Genomic DNA, 20,166 nt, shown 5'->3' with positions numbered 1-20,166 from the left:
TTTGTCTGCAGCACTGGAATGGAGACAGGTTACAGGGCTGGATGGGATCCTTATTAAGAACATGGCTATTTGTTCTATGTTGTGCATACTTGTGCACTTACAGATTTATGGCAAAATGGAAATGTAATTAAGGCTAAAAGAATTATATTGATATACCTTCTTGAACTGTTTATTTTAACACTATGTTCACCTGAATTTACTTCCATGTTTACTTACACTGCTAACATTAAAACCCCCTGCATTTTCTGAAGGTGGACTCAGTTTTGTACATCATCATGACAGGCTATCATGATAGCATGTGGTTATTAGGTATGCTGTGTCTTACTCAATACCTTGCAAATAAATCAGAACCGTGATTGTTGAGCTGGTTGGTTCTTTGATTTGGGTTTTTCTTCCTCCTCCAATTCAGCCAGGAAAGAGAGTATTGACAGATTTGGCCAAAACTGCTTCAGAGCTCTACCTTGAAAACATACATGCTTTTCAAAATAAATTTAAACCAATTGATAAGTTGGTTTCAGAGGACAAGAAGAAGGGCTAGTCTCTGCTGATAAGCGGGCAGTATCTTATGAAATTCTCAGATATTTTAGGACACAGAACAGCTGAGTAACCACCACCACCATTAATATCCTAATGTCTTCTGTAATATTGAATGTGTTAGATGCACAGAAATTTTTTTTTTCTCCACAAGCAAATTATTTTACATTTTAGCAATTCCTTCAATGCATCAGGCAGCCAAGAATCACGCATTTTGAGGTTTACTTCTTTTAGAGCAAATTATCTTTGGTAAATGAAGTTTAGTTCTTACATCATCTAGAACACAATTCTACTGCCTAGTTAACTACTAAATAAATTAGAATAGAATAAATTACTATTCACAGTGTTGACTATAGTCTCACTTTTCAAAATGGCATTAAGTTTTCCATTCACAAGCTTGCTTGCAAACTTAGTTTTCCTATTTCAAGCAATTGCATAGTGGATACCATACCCAGGGTAGATCCAACAAGTGACTGATTTTGATCCAGGACATAGTGCACTTCTTCTTTCAGGTCAACTATGGCAGCAAATTCCTTAAGATGGGCAGATCTTGATGCTCCTAGTCTCTCTGCGTATATCCAAAAAAGATTTGAATCCAGTAGATAGAGATTCAAGGTTTTGTTGGTCCTGCAGCTCAGACCAGTAAAGTTAGTGCCACTAATATGAAGGTCTGGAATAAAACAATTCCTATCCTCAATGTGAGGAATAGTATGCTGGGTGTTATCTTTCTTCCCATGGGAAGAAAATGATACTTTGGGGGTCTGAAAGATGGTCTTCTCAGAACTAATGAAACTTAAAAAATGTCTGTTTACCGTCCTGCAACATGCAGTGTAATAGCTAAAGGGACTATAGAAACTTAAGAAATTGCTGCATTCTATGGTATTTGATATAACTTGAAAAAAGGTATGTTCCTGGAGGTAGAAAGAGTCCAAAGCTGCTTCTATCTCTAAAAAGTTACAGTGTGGCACGTGGACTTTATTTGGTTTGACACCAAGTGTCTGGTTAATGCAAAGCTCACATACATTGTGAGTTCTAGATATTGAATGCCACTGTGGAAGCACCACTGTGTTACAGCATGGGTACTTGGTTATAGAAAATGTTTCTGATAATTTCATATATGCATCTGGTACAGAGGAATCAAAAGCTGGTGAATCAGTGTCTCCTAAGTATTGAAGATCTGGCTCAGCTGCCTGGCTTTTATTACAATTGTGGTATTCCAAGGCCACTTTGGTAATCTACAGGAAAGGGGGGGTGGAAAAAAGAAAAAAAATGCAAGATTAACTGTACATTATTGACTCAAATGCAGTTCTCTGTTGCAGGTTTAACAACATATATGCAATTAGAGATGGAATTTCAAGAACATGAAGTTGACTACTCTTCTCCTATGTTCTTACAAAAAATTATAGGAGGCTCTGACTTGATAACAAAGTCAAATTTTCAGGTATTTCAACATGTCAGAATTATATGTTCAGAACAACAAAAAGCCACTTTAAATTTTTTTCAGTCCACTACATTGATCTCAAGGTCCTCTTTGCATCATATTTAGCACAGTGCAATAACACTACATTTTAAGGTTAAATCCCACTACATGAAGCATTAATCAGTACAGGTTCCTGAACTTCCCTTATTTTCCAATATAAGGAGAAAATAAGTAAAAGCATTCCCATGGAGATTTTTCCTGATACAGGTGGTGCACAAATTTTGTAACAATCACTAACTGAGTTGAAGCAACGTATTCTCCCAGCCATGGGCATACAGTTGTAATACTGCCAGTATTGTTTTACATACTGTAACGTGACTTATTGGGAGAAGAAAGAAAACAGGAAAAAAAGAAAAAAGCCTGCCTGTCAGTGCAAACATTCCTGTGCTGCATCACCATTTTGTTCTTCACAACCAAGGGGAAACAAGCAGTGAAAAAGGCATGTGTATGGACCACAGATGGAATTCCCTTTCTAGAATAACAGAACACACAAGAAGTGAAAATGAAAGACAAAGCTTCCCTTCATCCTCATCTATCACGTTAAACATAATCAAAATACAGTACACACATTGCTTATACAAGAACACTTTGATAGGAATCATTATAATTATCAAAAGGATGTTGAAGCATCACATCTACGAGAGATGTTGTGTCACAGGACCATCAGTATTAAGATGTGGTCTATAGCAACAGTTTATTACAGTCTTCCAGAATTTGTTGTTAGATGTTTTCCTCCTGGAAACACTCAATTGAATACTTAAAAGAAACTTGACCCTTCATACTATAATCTAGCTTGAAAATTTTGACTACCTACCTAGAGAAACATGAGAAGAAATTATGAACAGAAAATCAGATTTGCAATAAGAAATCTCATTTCAGTGAGCTATTATCAGAAAACAGATTTTGCTCTGCGAGCTTTCAACATGCAACTTGACAGCCTTGTTCTCTGCAACTGCCTTACAGTCAAGTGCTTTCACTGCTTGATGAAACCCACAGGACAGCTGCAGTAAACATCTCTTCCTATGGTAAACAAGTTGCATAGTATCTCTCTATCAAAATGAAGCTATACAAGATCAACTGGAATATTCTGTATCTCATTTCACATTTTAATATAGATAAATACTGTTATTTAGCAGAAGGAAATCTGAAATGAAACATCTTATGTTGCACCGGTTTGATCTAAGTGGTACCTGTTACTACAATGTTTAATCTGTGACAAGCCTCACTTAAGTATGCCAAAAATACGACAGGTTAGTAGAAGAATAATCTTCTAGAAGAAGAAGAGTTCTTTTCCAGTCTTTCTGCAAAGATTTCCCCAACCCTATCTTGTAGAAGTCTAGCTTTTATTGTGTCTATTTCTAGTTTGGCTAAATACTGTATCGTAAGTTACTTTATTTTTTTTCCTCATTGCTTCAGACACTGAAATATTAATTAGCCTCCTTGTGGAAACCACACATTCCAGGACATAGATGCCATGTATGTAAGTCAGCATTGACACCAAAACTTATCCCTGCTTTTCATCTTCCACAGATGCCTGTTTCTTCTTCCATGCTGTCCTTAGTGCTATGTGACCACCACTGTGATGTGCAGCTGTGTGATAGACTAAATGGGACAATGGGTTCCAGCTGAAAAATAGCTCAGGGAAGAAACTTATTTTTCAGCCAAGTTAGTTTCCTTATCCCAATAACTGCATAGCTACACAAACTCCTGTCCTAGGCAGTACAGAAATAGAAATAATGGCAGATGAAGAAAAAATTGGAAGGCAACTAAGGAAGGCACAGGATATAAAAATCAGTTCTGGGTAGTTTTTCAATTGGGCTCTATCTCAAATAGCACTGTCTGGTTTAATAAAAGGTCCATTCGTACTTTCATAACCACTCTGGAAAGACAGAAGGAGAGGAGAAATAGAATGGGGTGAACAAAACACAAGTCCTGCAATAGTCAATCCATTCTTGCTCTTTTTGAGCTATGTCAGCTGGAGCAGAAGACCGAAGATCTGTATCTCTCACACAGCACTCACGACAAAAAGCAGGAAGTCAAGGAAAAGAGTTAGGTGCTTGTTCTAAACGACTGTTGACATGAGACAAAGGCAAGTTGCGTGAGATGCAAACCAGCCTAAGGGAATTGTGACAATATGGCTTGAGAAAGCATTTTTAAACAAAACTGAATAGTTGTAACAGTGAAATAAAATAAGCTGTTACAACTAAGCTCAGAACTCTAACTACAGTTCTCAAGTTCTAGTATTTGTGAAGTAAAAAAATAATTGCCTTACTTACTTCATCTAAAAGAGGATGAATTTCTGCTAAGGGATTATAAGGTATAAATATGAGAAGTGCTGGTCCTTTCTTCAGCTCATTGTTTAGAAGAAGGCTTTTTCCACCATGTGGTCTCAGCCAGCGTATGAGCATCTCTCGATTTTCTAGAGCCCACTTGCAAATGTTCTCAGCAGTATAGTTCATGATGTCATTTGGATAGATCTTGAAGGGGGAAAAAAAGTATTATTTGGTCTTACTTAGTTTAGTAATGAGTGCAGTTCTCAAATACAGCATGCTTTGTTACTGTAATGCCTAAAACTCTCTTTCTAAATTAATGACACTATTCAGTGAGCTTCAGTGTTTCATATACCCTTTCCCTTCGGGAAATCTTTCCAAATGCTCATCAGATCATAGTAATACACATGATCTTTCAGGCAAAAAGTATTCTACCAGGAAAGCTCCTCTTTCTTTTATGACATCTTTATAAACTTTTCTCACTACTATAAATTTTCTTTGTAAGTGAAAGGGCTCAGTCTTTAAGTTGGTATCATCACATATCTTGATATACAGCATATTAGAAAACTTTTTCCCACTACCCATTCACCATATTAATGCATTTTAAATTAGTCTTTTAGGATTCCAACATGAAGGTTGTTTGGATTTTGTTTTGATAGAGACGATCAACTTGGGTCTTAGCTACTGTTTAGAACAGCTGCTGACTGGTAGAATGAAAACGTGTATTACTGTACAAAGCTCTGTGAAACACTGACTCATCGTCTACTACGACAGAGCTCCAATCTCCACGCACTGTCTCAGAGTCACTACAACATAAATACAATACTCACAAGAGATGTGTTGACATGTCTGTGCAAATACACGCTGCCTGAATGCACCAAGGAGATCTCCTCTGCAACATGTTTATCTGTGATCACTCCAAAGCGTATTGTTCCAAGGTAATCTGAAAGGGTAAATTTTCAGTTTTTAAATACAATTATACACACTGAACTTCTCTCCTGAAAGATTTAGAACACCTTCAAACCAAAACACAGAACATCGCTTTATAAAGGCACAGAAGTCTTACTGAATAGCAACTGCCAATATTGGTGATTAAGTGAGGTAGAAGAAATATGGCAAGAGCAGGCAACAAGAACAAACATGCTCCTTTTCTGCACTCAAGGTATAGAGAATATTAAACTGAATTGTCCAGATTCTTGATTTGCTTATTATAGAACCTAGTATCACCTTGCTACGTGTTATGGCATCTCAAAAGCCAACATGAGATAGACATATAAGGAAAATGTATGAATGATGATTGTTTAGATTATGTACATTTACAGTCAATATATAGTTTAAATATATGTTATAGTATATTTATAAATATGTACATACAAGGACAGAATGCTTCTCACCTTTACATTGCAAAGAATTATCCCAACAAATAAATCGGGAAATTACAGAACAAAATATAGGAGAACAGGCTCTGTATCACATACCGAGTCAGTGGCACAGTAAAAAATTAAAATAATGGTATCAATTTCCTTAAATTATTGATGGGAAGAAATATCCATATGTGCTAATCTTAACTTTAAGAAAGTTCTACCCAGAATTCATGACACACACCCCCCACACCCCCCAAAGGTATTCATAATATACAAAATTTGCATATTTAAACACAAGAGGTTTTGTATTTTAGATTATTAATGCAAAACAGCAGGGGCAGGAAGCCCTTCTCATGATGCTACCTTGTACCAGCTCTGTAACTTCATACAGTAAAGCATTTTGTTGAATTCAGTTACTAAGTATCAACAAAGTCAAGTTCATCCCAATCCCTCTGAACCTGACATTTCAGATGTTGCACAAGACAAACATTCTTGGATTCAATTTAAGTAAATGCTAATCTGATTATGGCTCTATATGGGTTGCAACTACACATTTATATTTTTGAGGGAACTGTATCTTAATATATCCTTGAACAGCAGCCTGCCTTATACATTATTCCATGATAGCCGATCACATAACAAGCCCTTTATGTAAGCAATCCTTGTGCTGTAATAAAAGATCTCAGTCTCATAATTAGATCAACATCAAACAACACTCAAAAGGGATTCATTCTCAAGTTACAAAATACTGCAAAAAACTACTGAAGCCCATACACACAATTTATTCACAGATGCCTTAAATTACGAAAATTAAGCTTTTACCTTTCTTTAATGAATGCAATGCTGATGTGAAGAATGTTAAATAACCAGGTGGTTGAGGTGAAGCATTGAACTCAAAATATCCTAGAACTCCAGGCTGAAATAGTAAGAAATAGTAACTTAAGCTATTTTCAAGTTTAAATATGAGGCACAGCAATTATTTGCCTAGAGTAAAACACAACAGATTTTAAATAGACAATGTTTACTGAAGAACAGTCACTTTATGCTGCAAGAAAAATTTTAATATTCAAATACTGAAGGGAAATCAGCTCTAAAGTTGTCATTCAAAAGCTATGTATGAGAGAGGGGTTTTATGGCTGTAGATGCGTAAGTTTCAAACTGCTTATTTCCCATGTTAGCTATTAAAGTTCACTAAAAACAATTAATATTTGCTTTGCAACTATTTTATAAGTCAGTTCCATCACCAACATAAGAACCATAATCATCATAAAGGCTTCTTTTAGAAGTGGAATAACAAATGTGATTTTTCAAAGTATAAACAACTTAAACAGTAACACTTTAATTGCTCACTATGTTGCACATAATTGGCAACTACATACAAATTCACACATTTTGTGTTTGAATACTTGAACTGGTAAGCCAACTTCTCATCCCATTATTCAACTATTAGTCATTGTAAATTCTTTCAGTATATCCTGCAGGAGTCAGTGAAAGACCAGCTGCACAAAAATAATGAAAGTGCCCTATATCCCACCTGCATATCCGTGAAGTCCTTCAAACTGCCAAACAGACAACTCACAATTTAAAGACTTAACCCTAAATAGGCCTGTTGACTTTAACAGGTATGAAGCCTAAGTGGCTTCATATTAAATTCAGGAAGAGAATCCGGGAGAAGCTGACTTGGAAGAGAGAGGTTCTTAGTTTTTAAACTTCTCTTGTTCCAAAATCTCAATTAAGTTTTGGTTTTCAATTTTGCAAAATATATTCAACTGAAAATTATTATTAATTATGGTTTTCAACACATCACTCAAATTGGCTTAGTAAACTTTCAGGACAAAGTATGTGATGGAGTTTGGTTATTTTGTGTTACTTGTTTCCCAGGTCCACCAGTGCATACAGAAAGAGCACTAGATAAACAGAGCAAGAGCACTCCATGGATTGCTGTGGAATATAACATTCCAGACTCACCAATCAACCATTTGTGTGGTGAATATATTCCCACATAACTATTTTCATTTAATATTTCAGAAGCTGTTTGGTTTATTTTTTTTTGAGCTTTACATGTAACATTTTTCATTTTTTAAAAACATTAACATATATTTTACCTGTTACTGTCATTAGTGATGTGAATTCAGTTATTAATACCAGCCATATGAGTTGAGCTAATTCAGTATGAATTAGTAATCTCAGGATGTTCACCAATAACAACATTGCCCATTCCAACTAATGACCTGCTCTTTTTAAGCAGGAATTACCTTTCATGAATGCATGTTAAACACAAGGCCCTTGTTCATAAAGATTTCTTATGAGGTACCCCAAGAAAATTATCAATAATAAAAATGAGATGCAAGCAATTAGTGAAATTTTCAAGAAGGAAATAAAAATATAAATAAAATATAAGTGAAAAACATTAGCAAAATAAGAAAACTCATTCCTTTTTAAACAATAAACAGGTTAGCAATTAGTGTTCATCTTTTTCTCCTAGTACCAGAATGAAGACGTTCACCTGCTAATACCAACTACTCTGTTCATTTTAACAAAACTGAACACTTCCAGGTGCTAGCAACAAGGAATCTTGCTCTGTACAGGTGAGATTCAAGTCTTACAGAAGAGATATCTTGATGTAAATAAAAGGCTCCAAGTTTTGAATACAAGTATGCTAAGATGAGCTTGACTGCAGCAACTCCCACTTCCTTTCATGTAAGAACCTCCCAAAACTAGTGTAGCAACAGCTACCTCCATACAGTTTACATGGACATCTACATACAGGCTGCTACTGATGATCAACTGCTTCCTGGCAACCACCTGTGTGGAGTTATGGTTAACTATCTTCATGCAGGCAGTTAGGAATAATCAGTTGAATAGCATATGACTTGCTGCTATAGAAAGCTGGAGGATAAAATACTGGAATGTGACACATAATTTAAAGACAATACATTAGGAGCATTGGTGTTGCTAGTGCGGAGCTTTTCTTTCCATGAAAATTTTCAGCACCTGTCTCAAAATGAGCGCCTGTAGAAAAGGTTTTCGAACAAACCTGAAGAAGTCAGTAGTGAACTGCCATTAGTACCATCTCCTAAAGAAACTCTAATATGGAAATACAAAATCAATACTTGGTAGTGTAGCCTACTTCTTTCTCGGACTCCACATGAATGGAAAGTGATGTGTGATGCCAATTAAATCAAACAAATAACAGATTTGACAAGAATCTCAACAATTACAGAACAGCAAGTTCATAGAAACTTTACGAATTAACAGAGATCTTCAGGTGAGTGATTTTTATTGGAGAACAGGCAGCATGGTTTTATTAGTGAACCATCCCTCAAGTCTATCACAGTTCTTTGAAGGAATGAGCAAGCATGCAGATGACTGATCTACTCAACGCAGCACACTGTAATCCCCAGAAATCTACATTGGAAGAAACTAAGGTGATAAGGAATAACAAGCGAAGATCCTTTTCTAGATTAGTAGAAAAGATAGAAAACTAGAGATAGAAGTTACTGTTTTTCCACAGTCAAAGACAGCCATCCAGGATGTGGACTGATGCTCATGCAGTTCAATATTTCTAGAAACACTTCAGAAAAGGAAGAGAAGGGTGAGGAACAAAATTTTCAAAGGTTATTAGGAATCATCGAAACTACAGCTGACTCAGAAGAGTTGCAGAAAGTAAGTATTAAATCACTATGTGATGAAAGAGCTCTGAAATTTAAAGGCAAATAAATGTGAAGGAATGGGAACAGAGCACAGAAAAAAACCCCACAGCTACTGATTAACTTTTACAATTAGATAATTGCTTTTACTACTCAAGTATTTCTATCCCAAATTGTATTTATTTCTTTTTATGTTTTGGCTATATTGCTTTGAGGTAAGAAAGATGATTTTTTTTTTTCCATAATCTCAGACTTGTGCAGGCAGGCAATTCCTGCCTCGTTTTATCTGTGAACACGGGAAAGAAAACAGCAAGAGGAAAGGAATGTGTTATCTCTGGGGAACAGAACCACCAATATTTCATACCACTAGTACTATACTGTAGAAATGCAAAGAAACTGTTGATTGATATAAGATTAATTAAATCTACAAGTAAATGTCTGTTCATTTTCTAATGATGTTAAAAACATTGTGTATCCAGAACTGAAAGCAAATTCTCACATCATCATTTAACACAGGCACCACATACAAGAACTAGCTATTAAGTCAAATCCACTTCTGGGTCAGACCCTACACAGATGGTTAATGCTCAGGAAGCATTTCTACACAAACAGAGCAAAGAAGAAAGCTGACACCATGTTAAGACACTTGACAGATACATCCCAGAGAGACTAACTCCTTCCCCACCTCTCCCAAAGCCAGGAAATTATGAGGTTCCCGGGCACATATGACTTCATAAGTGGATGAAGTTTTTTGTCTAACTACAGAAGCTACATGTTTTCTTCTTCCATGCCTCAAAAGGATGAGGCCATTTCTAGTAGCTAGGTTAGTCAGATGAGGAACGAGACATCAGAGTTTGGATTAAAATGGAACTGTTACACCTCTGCAGTTAAGAAAATAAATGAAGTCTGATTATAGGTACTTACAGGTACATGGAGTTATGGTAGGAACTGCATATATTTCTTCTGATGTAACTTAGATCTTCCTATACATCCCGTGATTTTAACTGCTTTCCAAATGGGACTTTTTTTTCCTTGCTCTCAAAAACTAAATAGTTTTGTACTAATATCATTCCACAACCACAAAAACCCCCTTAAATAGTATCAGAAAATGCAGAATCTTAACTTTGGAGTCAACTGAAATTTTTTTTATGGGGTTTGAGCGCCCTCTTGTGAGATCAATATAGCATCTTACAATATTCATGATTTGGTTGAAGAATGGACTAAACACTGTACCACCAATTGCTCCTACATTTATCTGGATTCTATTCATTGGTATTTCTTAGAAATAAAAACATGCTAATTAACATATGAATACAAAATTAAATAATATTAGATTTCAGTATCTCTTGGTGTGGTTCAACTTAAAAAAAAAAATGCCTTGAATGTTTGTCTTGGTACCTTTACAGCATTTTAGTTCAGGCATGCTAACATGTCTAATGGATTTTGATATTCAGTTGAGTGTGGGTAGAGCTCCTGGTTTTCTTTGCTAGATGCTTTTTCTGCCAAAAGCTGGCTATCAGAATTTGAACACAAGATTAAAGCACCAAAAGCTTCAAAGATTAGATGGAAAAGGACAACTGGGTCTTGAATTCCTGGCTATCTGTAAATTGACAGGCAAAAACAAAATGCCCTTGAAACAATAAAATAAGTATGCAGTAGCTCTTTTAAGCATGAAGACACATGCTGAGCAAACTTTAGCTCAACATTATGCCCTGCATACGAACCACTCATCTACTATAACTTACTAACCTACTGCATACTCCAAATTATACATAGTGCTATCCCTGGACAGTGAAACAAAACAATGAAGACCGAAAATGAGTGACAGGCAACTGCACTGTGACCTACTGCTTCCTTAATATGGCAGACCTTAATACCACAGTAGAATGAAACAGCCAAGGAACAGAACAGGAACTGCCTACGTGCAGTCTGGGGATCAACTACAAAGAGGCTCTTTTCAACTGAATTTTTCAAATCAAAAGTAAATACCCCTAATATAAGGTTGCAGAACCCATTCCCTAGCAGAACACAGGACTGAAAATTAGATACTGATGATGACAAATCTTTCAGAAAAAATTCTGAGCTTCAAATTAATTATTGTTTCAATGAAGATATCACAAAAACCTGATTGAGCACCAGACATTAGTCAAAATGCCCAATGATCCATCCTTTTTAGTCTTTTCTCCTTTCCTTTCTACCAAAAATTAACATTTTTAATATATAAAAGATAAAAAAAAAAAAAAAAAAGCAAAGGAAGACACTAGCCAAGGCTCCCAAAATAGAGATTAGTTCGTGCCATACATGCACTTCCTGTAACCTACTCCTCAAACTTTCTACCTTCTTAAACACAGGAGTCACCTCCTGGATTGTATCTTCTCCTACAAAATGTATGAAGTTCCTCAATTTGCATGGAAAACATTAGAAAATGTTCACATTTCTCACTGTTTAAAATTATGAAACAATGTGTTTATTTCTGGTTTAAAACTAACTTTTCCTTTATGCCCAACTATGTTTCCCTTTCCATCCATATTCATACACAATTCTCTATTTCTTAGGTCTTCTCTGTATCCCAGCTCCTTATCACTCAGCATTTGGTTTTCTTATTGCAGTCACCTGGACTTGCACTAACTAATGCCCTGTTCCCTGCATGGACCTTACTGAATCAGCTGGCTGTTATTTTTGTATTCCCTTCTCCTCCCCTTGTTGATTTTACAGAGGCAAGACACTGAGCGCCTAGTGCCACAGTCTGGGAAATAACTTCAGCTTTAAATGACTGCAGGGCAGCATGACAGATCAGATGCTATTCTTGGTCCACTTCAGAAAAAAGAACCAACAAATACTAAACATAAATGGATATTGGGCATTTGGAGCCACAGATTCTGAAGCACAGGAAGGGGGGAAGTTTGAACATAGAAATAAAAATATCTGTTCAATTGCTAAGCAATATTTTAAAAATTTCTGGTTCCCCCATACATTTGTCTTTTATCTCAGCCTTTGTCCAATGGAAGTGCACCTCCTACTGTAAAGCAAAGTTAACCTTAATGACATGATGCTTACTAGTTACCTTTTGCAGACTAACAAGAAATAATTCACATAACACACACCAAAACCCAAGCATGCCTGTTTTCAAATCTCTGTAAGAGGCAAAAAAAAATAAGTTTTAGAATAGCAAAACTGAAGCAGTGAAAAGACAATTGCTTGTGATTACAGAAAGTATCAGCATCATAGACAGATACAGAACTCACTACTCCTGACTCCCATTCCCTACTTAATACACTGGAAAAATAAATCCCTGGATAGCTCCTGAGGGATAAACGCAAGTGTGAACAGCAGAGCACCTACCCATGGTAACTACCAGCATGCATCCCCTTATGCTGTGGCAGCTTTCATTTAACAGTATAGGTCCTGCTCCATCCTGCAGCAGAACCAGTCATTAGAACATGCACTAATTCAAAGAGGAACTCTGCCTCGCTGTGAAAGACTGGAAAGCCCTTGTGTGTTTTGGCCACTGCTACATCATCAATTTGTTGATCAGGTTTTCTATTCTGCTCTAATAGCTTGGGGTTTAGTAAGATTATGGTATTTCTCCATTGGACGCTACAGAAATTAAAAGTTATAAAGGGATTATAAATGGTCCTGTTGTAAGCACATTTTGTCTAATTGGAAGTTGTTAATCCACTAGTACTGCTACCAATCTTGGCATATCTGAACAAAATAGACCAAAAATTAATAAAACACAATGTACCAGTGGATTAAAATAATGAAGTTATACCATACAAAGTGGTTAGGAGCCATTATTTCAACTGATTTCACATTTGTTTTTAGCTAGCAGACTTATATTATTAGAAAGGTTTAATATTCCTTTTAAAATTAAGCAATGATTATGTATTTCTCAAATGCTTTCCCAACTTAGACTGCAGGATTTTTGCAAAAAGATTTCTCCCTTCTTTCTTGTTCATATGTAACATTTTGGTGAGGTAACAACTTTGATTGTTGTCTCTACTTAATAAAGTACTGTAAATTAAGAGCATCACTAAATCATAAGAGTCACTATACAGGGAACCAACATTATGAATTTCTCATTTAATATTTCTACAATTTTAACAAATTTACAGGGCACTGATTTCAGGATCCTGGAAATAAACTAGTACTTTGGAGCAGATCAAATTTAATCGTGAAACAAGTCAAACTCTTTCTGAACCACAGTGGTAAAGCTAGAGAAGAGAGACAAGTACCTCATAATTTGAGAGGAAATCTAGTAATTTTGATCGAGACGAGATGTAGAGTAGTGGTGTCATCACCCGGCGAACAAACTTTTCAATATAAACAGCACTCATAGGGCCTTTGTATTCAATTGGTCCAAAACTAGTACCAAAAAAAATAATAAAACATTAAGACTTAAATTAACAATAGAGAGTCCCTTGTGGGGGTGGCAGAGATAGGAGTTACACAGACAGCATGCTCAGCCTCTAGGGAATTGCTCTCTGTGTTAATTAACAGTGGCTTCTGTAACTGATAGAGGAGTTACCAGACTTAAGTACAGAGCAGAAACTGCAGTGACTCTAATGCAGTGTCTATGAGTAGGTGCAGTGTGTTGGTGGGGACAAATGTATGGAGACCACCTTGGAGTCCCATTGAAGAAGCTGATAAAATGCAGGTATGAATTATATGATCATATACGTATCTTTCTGCTTTGTCCAAAGTAAATACATGTGACTTACAAATACAGATGTGAAAACTGTCACTACTTTCACTTGATTTTTAAAAATTTTTAGGAAGTTCAAAAAGTATCAATCTGAAACACTGCACTATTTTTACATAGGCTTTTACAAGTAGCACTCAATAAAGCAGGGATGAATCCAGTCGCACTGCTGAACAGACTTAGCTAGTCCACAGTTTCTCCCCCAGTCATAACAGCTCACACCACATTAGGTAGTGCTAAAACATAAGGTGGGCTGGGCCTTGTGGCTATGATTTCCAGAGCTCCTCCTTCAGCCCCTTGAAATCCTGCATCTGGTTTACTATTATTAGGTTGGACAAAGCATCACAGTCCAAAATGAAATCAAACACAAAAAGCATGAGGAATTAGTTTGTTCCCACTGAAGAATTTAATGTGATGCATTTTTAAATACAGTTTATACATACAGACACTCTGAAAAAGATAAAAGTTGCACTGAGATACTGATATTCAGATGCTTTGAAATGGTTTCCCAGAGTCCACCAGATTATTCTACATCCTACACTGGTTTATTACAAACCTTTGTCTTAACAGCACTGTTTCAGCATGTCACATGCCCAGTACACAACATTCAAGGTTTAATATCTCAGGCATGAGGGATGCATTGCCATCTGGGGTTTTTATGAAGTATCAATATGAATGTACATCTCACCTTGTTGCAACTCTGTTTAGAGTTACTGACAATACCCAAGTGTATCCATCTATTGTGTTGTAATTTCAAGATCAAGTAAATTTAAGTCAATATACATCCAAGTGGGATTGCTGGGGTTTTTTATTACAGTTTGAATTATGTCAGTGCCATCTGTGTCTATTCCAAGTTCAGCTGACAAAGATCAGGACTGTTGCTTCTCAATACATAAATCCTCCCCCAAACCATAATCAGCCTCTGTGATGGAAGAGAGCTGCAGTTCAAGACTAGAGTAGACAAGTAAAATGCGAGTGATAAACTACACACTACAAATACAACATCCAGTTCTATTGTACCTAGCTTTAGCTTTAGAAAGTTTCCTTACCTTCTGCTCCATGCAAAGAAAAAAACAAATACTGCAAAAATGAAAGTGAGATTATATAAAATTTTATACAATTATATCTCAACATTTGGAGCATAAAAAAAGTGTAAAGTTCCAATTTAGAAGACAGTTCAGTACACAGTGCCATTTAAATATGTACTTAAATTCCACTAACTTCAATAGCCCTTAAATACATATTTTATCGCCATCACAAATTTGGACCAGTTGATATAATCCATCTACAGAGCAAGCAGACAACTGAAATTAATACATAAATCTGAATTCTTTAATTTTTATTGGAGGCAGAATTTCTAAGAGATGCACAGACATAAGGAAATTTCCTTCAGGACGAAGAATTGCACAGTATGTCATTCAACTGACATTTACAGCCCTTCTTGACATCTATGTAGCATACAGCATGAGCTTCACCCAGAATCTCCTCCTCTACAACTATTTGCTGTAACCATAAATATAACATTTTCAAAATGCAACATTTTATATAGTATCTCTGTTTCCCAAAACAACAATAAAAAAACGTAGATTGCACATATGAATTCTTACCTCCGATGGTATAAGTGTATCACAGGAAAATAAAAGAAATGCTTCTGCTTCCTGCACTTCCCCTGGTTCCACCAGCAATTTACAGCCACAAACAGCACCTGCAAAGCAGGAAAAAACTTACAGCTAACAAAGTACATTACTGTGACCTTCTTTATCTAACATGTATTTTTTCCAATCCATTCCATGTGCTATTTTCACTGCCTTTTCAACTCAGTATTCTATATCTGCTCCTCTAAATTTTATCTCACTTTTTTTTTTTGGACATTTTGCAACAGCAATCCTTTTGGTCACTTTTCCTTCTAGTTTTTAAGCATCTTAATCTAAGTCCTTCAAATTTACTAACTTAGTCATAATCCATAATAATTACTTCTTCTGCAGAGTGGAGCTCAACGAGCAGAGGTTTAAGACAGCTATACCTATGAAATGTTCACAGGTAACCAACTGCAAGAAAGCAGTGCTATGGCTGCAATCTTGTATGATTACTAGTGTCTCCAAGGATCATGGAACTGGAAGCAAACTCTCTGCAATTTCTGTCTGACGACAGGTGAATAAATTTGAGAACACTTTACAAGAAGAAACTTGTAAGGTTCTCTATTCAGGAGCAGAAATAACAGACAGCTAGGTAGGAATTACAGGTTTTCTCCATTTATTCTAACACTCCGTATATTAAATTAAAATTAAGATGACTGGCTGAGTTACCCTAAAATGTGAGTGTTCAAGTCCTACTGGTTCCCACGAGATGACAGAAATTAGCATTGGTTTGGAGACTCAAACTCTATCAGATCATGTTTAAGATCCATATCTCCTCTGGAGTTACCTGGTCTGACAATCTGCTAGCCACATGTTCTATTTCTTCTCTTGCTGCAATGGACTGGCCACACCATGGTGCATAGAAGAAATACAGCACAATTTCTGAATCCTGACGAAGATGATCTGCATAGTCTAACTGTCCCCGAAAAAGATCAATGACTGGAGATCTTGTGGAGAAAAAATTCACCGGGAGCTTCGCTGGCATTGTTACATCTTTTGCTCGGCTGCAGGAAGGAAACTAAGAGTGGTTATTGAGACTGTACAGCAGTAGTTAAAGGTGTGCCCAGAGCCCTAATTTTTAATCTTAGCAAAAGTCATGCAATGACAAAACTTTAGAAATTGATGTGACTATAACTTACACTATCTGAGTTAGTTTCATTAAACACCATCAAAATCTAAAGATCACCCTTAACAAGCTTTAGAAAGTCACACTGTGATACCATGCACTACGTTGATGGGTATGTTAGCTCACACTCTTATTGCTGGTTGCTACAGAGCATAAAATTACCAGGAAGAGTGATTTCTTTGGATTTCTTCCCTGGCCTCATCCTCTTTTAACACCTGTACTTTAGGTAACAGCACCCTGATAAGAGAAGAGATACTGGTCATAAAGCTTTGTGATGTGATGTTTATATCAACAGAGACTATTACCCTACCTTACACTTTGCTTTAGAGTATTCTAGTCTTCCATTCTTTTACATTGCATTAGGAAAAAATATGTAGATGTGTATTAGTTTATTGATTAGAGCAGGGACTGAAAATTGTTCAGGGCGCATTTCCTCTTCAATGTAAGGACAGTATCAACAATTTAAACGACTTAAAGAGATTATGACAGATTAAGTTTCTTAAGAGAAATTAGTTTGACCAGTTATACCAAGAATGTAAAGCAAATACTCAGGAAGCCATTTTCTATCAAATCAGCAAACAATCCTTGGTACTTTCAAGGTGGTCAGAAGTTGTTATTGTATAAACTGCCTTAAATACAAATGAATGATCATATTCTCCTTTTTATAGTCTCTTCATTTCAAAATTTTCAACTAGCTATATTTATACTAAAGCAAGTCAGATTAAAAACTGGACTGCACTACTGTAATGCTTGATTTTGTCATGGCTCCTTATGCGACAGGAAGTTTTAGGAAAGACTGTGCATTCCTTTACCTTGTATCTCAATAAAAAGCTAATACAAAAGTCTTTTTACCTGGTATTAGATCCTTCTCAGGTTACAATTTTAGTAACTGTGATAAAATTATTAAGTCCTGAATACTATCAAAGTCCTATGTTAAGCAACCTCCTAACAAAGCTGCCACATTTTCAAACTTTACAATCATTCTGGGTTGTAAGTACCACCTTTGTTTTTACAGTACAGACCCACAAAAGCCACAGCTCTTCTCTCATTTCCACATTACTAAGCATACACTTAAAGCTCAACATTGAAGAATTACTCCCAGTATATTTTCTAAAAGTTATGGAAATTCTTAAATCATATATAAGAGACAAAATTTGCTTCAAAATCCAGAATTTTAAGACTGTTAGCCAGTTCCTCATGTTTAGAATTAATTAAACTAGATTTTGGCCAACATAATTTTGTGAGTAGTGGAATTATTCTATGGACTTCTACCTTTGTTCCCTCCCTTCTCCCCCAATCAGTAACCCAGCACCTACTTCCCCAAGCCTTCAGGTTCTTACATCACCTCACAACCAACATCTCTCATTCCCTCCCAGTCCTGCACCCCGTACTTATCCAAACTGCTAGCTTCTTCCCACAATTTCTAACTGCCAGCTGGACAGAACACACCACTGCTGCGCTACAGCTCTGCCTCACAGGTCAGCACACACATGCTGATTAGCTGATGAAAGCAAAACACGCAGCTAAGCGATGATCTTACACTAACACATACTTCTTCAGAGATGTTGACTAGAATTTCTCTTCTTTAACTAGTTTAATGAAAATGGACAACACAGGTATGTTCAAGAACTCTGCTTTCTCTACTGAATTAAACTGAAAGTAGACAATTGGCTCGAGTTACAGCATAACTCTTCAAAATGAGATAGGAAATTGGCTCCAAATTGCAAGAATTTGTAAAACTGATCAGCAGAAGTCCCATGACATGAATGAGTCAGGAACTACATGGCTTCCTTCAAATATGAAAAAAACTCCAGTAATTATTAAAAAACAAAACACAATGCATCAATAGCTACCAGCTTCTTAAGCGGATTTGCTCAGTAGTGTCTTCCTCTGCAATACCAAATGCATGACAGAGTACTTCTACATAATTCCCAGGTTTACAAAGAGAATAGTGCTCTGAACCCCTAAAATTTATACAAGTATAAATGGATGATTACATAATAAACAACTATACCAACATAATATGCATATACTGTTTATTAAAACATTGATTGTGTTATTTACCTGCTGCACGGAGCCTATAAAAACTTAAACTCATTTCAACAGAACAACTGGGTAATAAATTTTTATGCAAGTGCCTGTAAGATCAGCCCCTTTGACTACAAGGTCCTTAGAGTGGGGTTGTCTCCAAAGACATTTGCGTAGTGCCAGAAATGATTCAGGTTCTAAACCACAGGTTTTCCATAGTAATACATGTTAGGTGAGGCTTCATTTGGCTACACCTTGAGCCACTATAAACCTGCAATATCTCAAACAGCACTAACAGATAGTTTTATATTAAAGGAATTTTCGTTTTCCATACTTTTTATCCACTGATCTCAAAAGTTACGTGTTGCAAGCGTAGTGGTAGCAACTGTACTCTAGTGCTGAGAGATGCTTTCAAACCGTACTGATATGTGGTGAGAAACTATGTACTGTAGTTGTAATTAACATGTGCAATTAGCATCCTCCAAATTGCACCTGGAATTTGTACACTTGAATTTTCTATGTTTCAATAGAACAGGGAATACTCTTCTGATATTAGTTTGTCTATTTAACTACAATCTGGAAAGCCAAACCCCTTTAATCAAACTTCCTATACAGAGTACAGGGTGGCGAGAAGCACATTCCATTTGTGAGCTTTCAAACACAGCTAGTAGTAAAATTAAAGGCACATGATGGTTTTAAATAAAGTAGAGCAGGAAGAAAACAGAAGCATCATTGTGTGAAAAAAATAATTAATTTTTAGTAATAGGCAGTAAAACGAGGAGGTTAGGTTCTGAAATCCTTCACCATACATTCCGTAAAATGGCAGGAGCCTTAATTATCTGGTCACTGTGAGATACAAACAACTGGAACAGAGGCACTGCTGCTCACGTGGCAACTCATTCATAGGCTTAAAATTAATTCTGATTCAATTAATACATCCTCTGTGGACAGGTGAGAAAAGAAGGCCTTATATTTTTCAGAATCTTTACCTATGAATCAAGTGTTTCTTGAAATAAAAACATCAGATTCTGCAGAACAGGGAAGTAATCAGATCTTTGCAACCTTCTCCCAACCCCAAAATTAAGCCCCAAACACAGTAGATATTCTTAAACTAATATAGTATGACTTGAAGCATGTAACAGTCACCTTGACTTAAAATCCATCCAGATCATTCAGATCCCAGTTTAGGCTCCAGACATGAGCTGCCCAGCTGCAGCACATTTATGTGCCTACGGTGCATCACCCAACTCTCCCCATGCTTCCAGCCACAAACACCCTCTGGTTCCACGTACACACGCATACCAGGCTCTCAGCAAACAAGAACCAAAGACACTTTTGCAATGAAGGAAGTTCCAGCTCCCATGAGGAGCAGCAC

At 36.4% G+C, this 20,166-nt stretch overlaps 1 protein-coding gene across 4 annotated transcripts in view; it reads right to left on the bottom strand.

Annotated features, from left to right (window-relative positions):
* Positions 1-20,166, bottom strand: part of TXNDC11 (thioredoxin domain containing 11) — a 32,816-nt gene that overhangs the window by 11,584 nt on the left and 1,066 nt on the right. For 2 of the 4 annotated variants that reach the window (XM_042798594.1, XM_032983612.2), the window contains exons 2-8: positions 16,425-16,641; positions 15,608-15,705; positions 13,534-13,663; positions 6,471-6,564; positions 5,115-5,227; positions 4,291-4,491; positions 986-1,769 (exon numbers count right to left, since the gene is read on the bottom strand). In XM_042798594.1, the coding sequence (XP_042654528.1) occupies positions 986-1,769; positions 4,291-4,491; positions 5,115-5,227; positions 6,471-6,564; positions 13,534-13,663; positions 15,608-15,705; positions 16,425-16,641 (1,637 nt within the window). Of the gene's footprint in view, positions 1-985; positions 1,770-4,290; positions 4,492-5,114; positions 5,228-6,470; positions 6,565-13,533; positions 13,664-15,607; positions 15,706-16,424; positions 16,642-16,925; positions 17,514-20,166 lie in introns of those variants that run through there. The other 2 variants (XM_042798595.1, XM_032983611.1) reach the window with 2 other exon arrangements.

The sequence above is a fragment of the Tyto alba genome, unplaced genomic scaffold (assembly GCF_018691265.1).
Source record: "Tyto alba isolate M040663 unplaced genomic scaffold, T.alba_DEE_v4.0 Super-Scaffold_28, whole genome shotgun sequence".
NCBI lineage: Eukaryota > Metazoa > Chordata > Aves > Strigiformes > Tytonidae > Tyto > Tyto alba.
The sequence above is the reverse complement of the archived record's forward strand: the minus strand, read 5'-3'. Positions and strand labels throughout refer to the sequence as shown.